The sequence below is a fragment of the Juglans regia genome, chromosome 5 (assembly GCF_001411555.2).
Source record: "Juglans regia cultivar Chandler chromosome 5, Walnut 2.0, whole genome shotgun sequence".
Classification (NCBI taxonomy): Eukaryota; Viridiplantae; Streptophyta; class Magnoliopsida; order Fagales; family Juglandaceae; genus Juglans; species Juglans regia.
Genome location: NC_049905.1, coordinates 18,347,703 through 18,357,587, shown reverse-complemented (window position 1 = coordinate 18,357,587; position 9,885 = coordinate 18,347,703). Strand labels below are relative to the sequence as shown.

Here is a 9,885-nt window from a genome sequence, read left to right as displayed (position 1 = left end):
TTTATGCCCTATGCCCCATTTTTCTCCACACTTAGAATAAAAACCCTTTTTTATTATCTCTTGTACCTCTTCCCTTGAAAGCTTCTTCACTTCAATTTGCTTAGTTTTAGTAGCACTCCTCATTTCCTCCTTGTCTTTCCAAGGAACATTGGTTTGTAAGGGTGTAGTAACATTACTCCCCATTTCCTTAAATTGACGTTTCTCCATATTAGTGCTCTCCTCTAGGATCTCTGCCATCCTCATAGCCTTTTGAATCTTAGTGGGTTGTTTCAACTTAATTTCCTTGGCTATCCAAGGCTTCAACCCATCCACAAATATGCCCACAAGGGCCTCCTCGGACCAACCTCTCACAAGAGGGGAAAAAAAACTCTTTGGACAGCTCCGGCGTTGGCCGAATAGAAGGAGGGAGGGAGAAGTCGAAACTCCAAACCCCCTCTGGGCGGAGGAAATGGAAGGATGCCGAAGGTTGGGTAGAGAGAAAAGGACCAGAGAGAGATGGGAAAATAAATGAACTATATATAGCTATTAATAACACTAAATGTTTTTCTTTACCAACTATCATCAGCAACTCATTAGTTTGATCCATCTATATATGCACATAATTAGTTTAGCAAAAACTTCTCTTTTTTTTTTTTTTTTCTTCTTCTTCTTCTTCTTCTTCTTTTTTTGGGCCATAAACTCTCCAACAAATCGATTACACGAACCACAAGAGAAAATTAAAAACTGTTCAAAATAACACTTAAACTGCTTGTTGCCAACTTCACAAGATATATACAATTGGATTTGAAAATTTCTTTTTTCAAACTGTAAATCAGGAGGTGTAGGTCTGGGATACCAATTATTCATTTGACTCATTGGCTTTGGTCTTTTTCAAGAAAATCTGGCGATCTCAGATTTTAAATCAATATTTTGAAAAAAAAAAATCAAGCAAATCAAGATCTTTAAGAGTGGAAGAATCACTGTCAGATGATTCTTCAGTAGAGAGTTTAAAAATAACAACTTCTTTGCCATTGCTATTTAAAGTACTGGTAGAGGGTTGTTCTTTCTTAATATCAGCAAGTATTTGATTGATTTTATCAAGAGTATTGGCCTGTTTGTTTTTTAAATCAAGTTTTGGTCTATCTTCTGGTAAAATAATCAAAAGTTTTTCAAAAGTTTTTATAATAGTTTTTGAAGATGGAGTAGAAATAGGTTTTTCTATCTTTTCTTCAATACGATCTAACTGTTATCCTATAACATGGAGAGTTTGGTTAAGAAAATTGTTTTGTTCAATAACCTTTTTTGTTTCCATTGTAATAGTAGCATTTGGATCAGTATTGGGCATCTTAATAGGAGAGAGGCTTTTACCTTAGTTTCCTTATGAGAAATAACAATTGTCTCAAAAGGAGGGTAGCTAGATTTAACCATAGCCTTGCCTTCCTTAACAAGACTAGTTTTCACAACATTCAAACTATGTTTATAAACATAATGGTTCTCAAGAAAGTCAAAGAAAAGTATATGCTTTTGAAGAGCATACATTTTTTCTTTCCATTTTCTTTTAACAAGTTATTTTTTAGAATCTGAAAAAATAGCATAATAAGTTTTTCTCTTATCACGGTTTTCAGTAGAACTATATTCTTTAAACAAAGAAACTAAATCAATTTTAAAAGCTCTATTTATCACAATAAGCTGGTTGTGATGAATAGGCACAACCATATTTGAAGTTGTAGGAGATAAAGATGAAGCATCTTCTTCTTTTTTGTCAGCTTCTTCCTTTACAACTTTACCTTTGAATGTTTCGGCATCCTTGGTAGTATAATAAGCAGAAGTAACCTGAGAAGAGGTAGAGACTCCTTTCAGTTTTAAATTAGGGTTAACAGGATAAGCTGTTTTTATAGAATCTTCTAGAAATTTTTTGAGATTTTGGTCTCTTTTTTATGGATTTTCTGAAACAGAACCAATAAAAAAAAATATAATTCCAGCAAAAGAATTTATTCTCTCATTGTTTACTAGAGGTTGATCAAAACTTATTTTAACAGTACCATCCAAATATTGCTAAATGTAATCAAGGTTAAGCTCATCAACCAAAACCCTAGTAGGAGGAACTTCATGTTCCAAAGTCCATTCATTGGGAAGAGAAATATCCTTCCAATAAATCATTTTTAGAACTTGAATGTTCACATCAGGAGTAGACTCTAGATTAAAAAAGTTTTATTCTTTGAAGTTTTCAAAATAACTTTAGGATTTAAATTAGTCTTTAAAATCTTGTAATGAATACGATAAACTATGGCAAGAGGTTTGCTACCTTCTTTTATTTCATAACCAGAAGTTAAAATATTTAAAGTTAAAGCTTTCAAAATATTAGGATCATCCAAAACAAGAGTTAAATCAGGAAAATAATCAAAGTGGACAAGACCACTGAACAGGAAAGATTGAATCATGCCTAGAATATTAGTTTCAAATTTCTTGAATCTAACATCTCGTAAACAAAGAAGTACTGAAGCATTGATGTATTTCCTCGTTAGAGATTTAATAGCAACTTGAACATAACCTTTTACTAGAAAATCTTAAATGGATTTTCTATTAAACAGACAACATTTTTCATGAGTTTTTGAAATAGTATAGGTTTATTCAACAATTTTAATATTGAACTCGGTCTTAAAAGCAGACTAAACCCAAGTGGTTTTGTAAATAGATTTGGCATCAATTTTTTAAACTCTCCAACGATTAAAATCAACAAAATTAGTTTCTTCAACAGAGAAATCTTCTTCATTAATGATGTCAGGTGGTATACTAGACCTGGAACTAATAGATGAATTAAATCTAAACGTTCTATTCATTATGAAATCAACCAAAACAAAACTTAATACTTAATAATCATATCTTCACTCATATCTCTGTTATACTCTTGGTCCAACCTTGTACCCACTCCGGCCCTACACGCTCTCCTGGCAAGATGGGCCTTACATACACGGTTCTAGGAAGTCAATTACAGACAGGGTGGCACCAACAGAAATAGGAATTAAAAAGGAAGGAGTAGGCACGAAGCAGAGATTTGGAGATAACACAATAAGCAGAATGAAAGAGATAATCAATCTACCAGCAACCAAATGGCTCTGATACCACAATAAGGTGCGGAAACTAGTAACGATATAAGGTGATGAAAGGGAATAGATAAACAGATAATTGACCAAATGACTAGAGTGAAGTAGGGACCAGATAACTGGAGTGAAGTGCAAGTAAATAAATAAAGGAAATGAAAGCAGGACCAAATGATTGGAATTAATAATATATTGAAAGCAAGGACCAGATGGTTGGAGGTAGTGAAAATGAAAGTAATGCAGGACCAGACAACTGGTAATAATGATAAATGAAAAAATAAATGAAAGTACTTAGTAAGAGAAACAACGTTTATTCGTACTGAAACTACTTACAAAAAGGTTTCTTAACAAACTCAAAATGTGTAAGGATTTTCTAGAGGAATCCAGGAAGTATGAAAGGGAGAGAAGAGAAGTCGATCTTAATAGAAGAAGAAGTGTCCTTCTCTTGAGGTGAGCTTCCCTTTTTATAGGCAAAGGAGGAGCCTTTAACAAAGCAATTACTACAAACAGTAAAAGCAAATAGTACAAACAGTTCAACAGTACAAGTGGCAGAAGAGTCTTGTCAGAAAAATAGGTGACCAATCAATATTTTAGGGACAGTAGTCACTTGGTGCTTTTGAGTGTTTTGTTGGTTTCTACCAATGGATCAGTCATCAGATAGTCTTGGAGTATCTTCTAAATCATGTCCAAATATATTACTGTAGGGATCAGTAACTGAAATTTTAGAGGATGCTTCTAATTCTGTATCACAATTATTCTTATCAGTTATATATATATGAGATCAATTTCAGAGAATTAAGTTTGATCCCTTCACGTAATTGTGCACAGAAATAATTAATTTCCTAGTACGTACTCATGAACGTTGTGAAATTTTCATTATCTTCATGATCATTAATCAAAGTTTCCAAGAAACACCTCTAGATCATCATCAGTGCTTTAACCACGATGATCACCTTAATTTGTCTTAATTATAACATATATCCAATGGGCCGGATATTAACACATTAATACGTACTGATCATACTGGTAAATTAATTAATTAGTAGACCATGATTAGTTCTCTATGATTACAACATGGAAATTACTAATTCATAAGACATAAGCCATTCTGATTTGCCGGCCAATATCAAATTTATAAGTTAAATTAATTTCCTCAACCACGATATAATATGAATAAAAATGGAAATTTAAGTGGCCGGGCATATCGGCCATTGACAGTACTAGTAGTACTTGCTCGATCTATATTTTCAGCTGAAAACCCACAAAAGGAGCCAGAATTTTTTTTTTTTTTCCTAAATAATTATAATTAGGTCAACAAGATTTTCATCATATAAAGATCACCCTGAATCCCAAAAGCAGGCGTAAATCTTGTACTATAAATATGTTCCTAAAAACATTAAAACTTCTATATAAATATATATAACTTCAAATTAAAGAATTCAAGCTTGATCTTATATATATATATATATATATATATATTGTTTGTACTTGGCCATGGCCGACTGCTCTCTCGGATGCTCATCAGTACTCATGATGCAGCTTCTATTTTCTCTGATGATCATCATGATCTTCCTGCTAGTTTGCTCATTTTCCGCCAATATTAATTCTGCCTCGCACTTTAACATTCCAAGGCTCGGATCAATAAGGAGAACATCCCAATTATACGAATCCCAAACCAGTAGTAGTACTACTACTTCATCTTTTTCATCAAACCCCGAGGATTTCAAAACGTTTTATTACAACCAAACCCTTGATCACTTCAACTACAGGCCTGATTGCTACTCTACTTTTCAACAAAAGTATGTGATCAACTCTAAGTATTGGGGCGGACCAAATTCAAACGCACCAATATTTGCTTTTCTTGGCGCTGAAGAACCCTTGGATTCTGATCTTTTCTCTATTGGTTTCCTCAGTGATAATGCCCCCCAGTTTCAGGCACTCCAAGTATACATAGAGGTAAAAATTAGCAGTCCTGCCAAAGGATCAAAATTACCGGCGCCTAAGTTTCAATATTATTTCATGATATCATTTATTAGTATAAACATATAATGATTTTCATATATACTCATCATGGTTTGGAACATATAAAAATATTCTTAAAATTAAGACAGATCGAGTGCATGTTAATGTAATATTATATTCTATATGTAATAGCATAGGTACTATGGGAAATCCATACCGTTTGGATCGAGAGAAGAGGCTTTTAGAAATGCGAGCACTCTTGGTTACTTCAACTCGGCTCAGGCTATCGCAGATTACGCAGATGTGCTCTTGCACTTGAAGAAAAATTTATCTGCAGAAAATTCTCCGATAATCGTTGTTGGAGGTTCCTACGGAGGAAGTAAGTGGCAGATATATATATATATATATATATATATATATATATAGCTAGAATATATATTAAATGGCACTAATAAATTAATTATAATTAATTAAAACCTGGCCTTTTCATCTTATCATTAAGTTGTCTGAGATTTTTTTTTTTTTTTTTTTTTTACGTAACTTTGCAGTGCTTGCAGCATGGTTTCGGCTAAAGTATCCTCATATTGTCCTTGGATCTCTAGCTTCTTCAGCTCCGATCCTCTACTTTGACGGCATTTCACCACGCTTTGGTTACTACTCCATAGTAACCAAGGATTTTAAAGTAATAAGACAAACCCCAACTCTTCAATTTCTCATATCTAATTTTAAACTAAATTCAAGGCCAACAAAAATATTATATATATATATATATATATATATATATATATGATCAAATGAGATGGGTGTTGCAGGAAACTAGTGAAAGTTGCTACAGAACCATAAGGAAGTCATGGGCGAAAATTGATAGAGTCGCTTCCAGACCTCATGGCCTTTCAACCCTCGGCAAGAGATTTAATACTTGCAGGTAATTATTTAGTGGTTTAGCACATGCATTTTAATTGATCTTGATTGTCATGGACGGACGTACTGTACATTTGCATATATATTTTTAAACTCTGTTAAACCTTATAAAACTTCGATCTGGGTACTGTATTTTCAGTCAATTAAATACATCTCTTGAGCTGAAGGACTATTTGGATTCAATATATACTGAAGCAGCACAGTATAATGAACCCCAAAGATACCCACTTAGGGTTCTATGCAGTGCCGTTGATGGAGAATCTGTAGGAACCGATACTCTCGGCCGAATATATGCAGGAGTGGTTGCTTATATGGGACACCGATCATGCTATGACATGAATGAATTCAAGAATACTACTGATGAAACGAATCAAGGGTGGAGTTGGCAGGTAGCTTTCTTAATTTAACAGTTATATACATTTAACATGATTGATTATTAACTTTCATCAATCTCGTTGATCTCAAATAATGTTGAATATAAGCACATGCAGAACAAAATGATGACCATGTGTGTGTCTGTACACAGACATGTAGTGAGATAGTTATGCCCATTGGCCATGGGAGCGGCAAAGACTCTATGTTTCCATCCGCACCTTTCAATCTCAACCATTTCATCAATGAGTGCAAGAGCTTGTATGGTGTCCTTCCTCGACCTCACTGGGTGACAACTTATTATGGCGGTCATGTATGTTCTTAATTATTATATATATTATATCTTCGTGGAACATTTGAAAATAGTTATTTCTGATATTAATATCTCATTGCGCTAGCTTCTGATATAAATATATAAATATATATGCGTTAAATTGCTGTACGTAGGATCTAAAACGGATTCTCCACAGATTTGCTAGCAACATCATATTCTCCAATGGGCTCAAAGATCCTTACAGTAGTGGCGGGTAAACAAAAGAAATTAACCCAACTTTATGGTTATTCATTTTCTTTAATCGGTAGGGTACTCATGTGATTATCGGCCTATTTGCTTTACCGAGAGTAATTCATTTTCCATCTCCGATCATATATAGGGTTTTGGAGAACATATCAGAAAGTGTGGTTGCCATCTCTACTGCTAATGGTACTCATGATCGATCTATCTGTCGATCCGAAAGTATATCTTCCAAGAGATTTTTTTAGTACTTTAGATTAATATGTAATAAACGCTCAATTACTTCTGCAGGTTCTCATTGCTTGGACATAATGATGGCAAAGCCTAGTGATCCGCAGTGGTTGGTCATGCAAAGAAACACTGAGGTCAAGATAGTTCAAAGATGGCTTTCCAAGTATTATGCAGATCTTCTAGCTATCAATTAACCGAACGTCCTTGTTCGATACATATCATGATCAGAAGAAATCCAAATATTTATAGTTATTGGAAAGAACGTCTTGTTAATTATGAAACTTTTTAATACATATATATTTAGCTAATGTTCAATTTGAAATCGTTAAAAAATACCATATTCTATATTCATGCACCTCAGATCGATATATACATTATTCATTATTGCACACGATATATATATATATATATATATATATATATATATATATATATATAATATTCATTTTAAGACCATTCTCTTAACATCTCATGATATGATATCAATTGATTGAAATAGCGTACCAATTATAAATATTATGAGATTTAGATCAATTTTTTAAAGTATAGAACACACTACAACAAAAATTCAATTTTGGAAAGATTTTTGTTTGGGATGAAACAAAAATTGTTCCAAAAAATGAAATCTAGGGACGAAATTCAAATTGTGTTCCTAAAAATCGACAGAACGTGTTTACCATTCAAACACGTTCGAATGGTATAAAATAAACATTCGAACATCCAGAAAAAAAAATTTGAACAAAATAAAATAAACATTGGAACGGAAATTATATATAGTCGAACAAAAATTTGGCGCGTTAAGTGACAAAATTTAGCGGAACATTGATTTACCGTTCATACAACATAAAACAATGTTCAAATGTCAAGGTTAATCAATGTTCGAACATATATTATATATGATCGAACGATAAATTAGCGGGTTAAATCAATAAATTTAACAGAACATTAACTTATAGTTCGAACAATAAACAAAACGTTCGATCGTTAATGATAATATATTTGAACACATATTATATATAATCGAACGGGAAATTGGCGGTTTAAGTCAATAAATTTAGCGGGACATTAACTTACCATTCACACTAATAAGTTATCAATGTTCGAACGTAGAATAAAGTGTTTGAACGGAGACTAGAAATGTTCAAACGTGACATATTCCGTTCGAATGGTTACAGAATTTTTACAATTATCAATAGCAACAAAATACCTTACTTAATTATGGATAAATATTTAATTTATATAAAAGTTAGCAATTAAATAATAGAAATAATATATATCAATAATTAATTTAGAAAAGACAAAAAAAAGATTTAATTCATAATTAAATTTACAAAACACCAAATATTGTTCATACAAAAAAAATGTAAATAGAAAATAGAAACTACTAAGATCCCAACTCCCAGCACACACCATCGACTGCAGCTAGGCATGTCTTTAGCTGTGTCAGTTAAGTACTGATCGTGACCTGAGTCGCAGACATGACATCAATCTCTGTACGTAACTCAGGATGTTCGACCTTCCAATTGGGAAAATCTCTGTGACATGTTTGAGAATCCATCATATAAGGTAAATTAAATGAATTTTTTTACGTGTCTTATTTATAATTTTTCCTTCCTAATATTTGTAACTTCTATGCAGAGCAAAGTTATATAAACAAAACAAATAGATCAAAATTGAAGATTTATTATCATGCATGCTCAAAATCTTTCCATCACCTCTCTAAGAAATTGTTAATACTATTTTTTTATTGTAAGTATTATAATATATTTTAATCAAACATATTTAAATATTTGTAACGATATTAATTCTTTCTTGTGTGTAGGATAAAATAGTTGCCTTACGTATTGAATCTGCTTCAGATCAAAATTCCTCAACAAATGATGTTAAAATTTTAGCACAAGTTCTGAGTCAACGTTTAGAGTATCTAAGGGGTTTGGGTCGCTGTGTAAAGCTTTCTAGCTCTTCCTCATCGTTCGAGTTTGCCTATAATACCTGTATAGCGTTAGCCAAAACGAATTTCAAGATCGAATAATTGACTGCAAAGCAGCATGAGTTAGATATTCAATTGGCGAAACAAGCACATATAGAAATGCGCATGAAACAACAAGAACAAAAAGAATAAGAGTTTAAGAGAGATGTGCAACTCTAAATGCATATGCTTATACAACAATTCAGGCCTACAAGCAACTGATTTGCATTATATGTATAAATTTTGAGATCCATTTATGTACGAAGAACGCTAGTATTACTACTGTTTTATTTATTTAGTTCGAATTTATTAGACTAGTTTTATAGGTATTGAACAAATTGTAATGTATTTTCTAAAATATTATGTACATCTATTTGGTTTGTAATTATTGGGTAAAATAAAATAGTTACCGCTCGAACGAGAAAAAACCATTCGAACAAGATGAGTAAAACCATTCGAGCATTAATACAACAATCGAACATAATCAGAATTAAACGTTTGAACAGTACGTGAAACCGTTCGAACGAATCATCAAACGTGAACTAAATGTTCAAACGTCTACTAATATGAAATCATTCAATCCTATCATGGTCCGTTCGAACGTCTTACTATTCGATCATCAAATTATTTGTTCGAACGTTTCCTCATACATATTTGGTCAAACAGACTGGTATCTATCGATCACTCACAAAGAACGCTTTTGAACATAAAATACGTTCGAACATAAATTTTATAACGTTCAAACATGATTTTGGGTCAAATTTCAAGAGTCCCAAAAAAATATTTCATTCAAACATGATCAAAAGGTTCTGTTCAATTTTGTCTCAAAAGATTTT

At 32.5% G+C, this 9,885-nt stretch overlaps 1 protein-coding gene across 1 annotated transcript; it reads left to right on the top strand.

Moving 5' to 3' along the window:
* The first annotated feature begins 4,574 nt into the window (after positions 1–4,574).
* LOC109001058 (lysosomal Pro-X carboxypeptidase-like) lies at positions 4,575–7,274 on the top strand. The gene is made up of 9 exons (XM_018978172.2): positions 4,575–5,036; positions 5,235–5,421; positions 5,591–5,724; positions 5,855–5,967; positions 6,103–6,352; positions 6,490–6,648; positions 6,783–6,862; positions 6,989–7,038; positions 7,141–7,274. Exons 1-9 carry the CDS (start codon positions 4,575–4,577, stop codon positions 7,272–7,274), a joined length of 1,569 nt encoding a protein of 522 aa, XP_018833717.1.
* Positions 7,275–9,885: the final 2,611 nt, after the last annotated feature.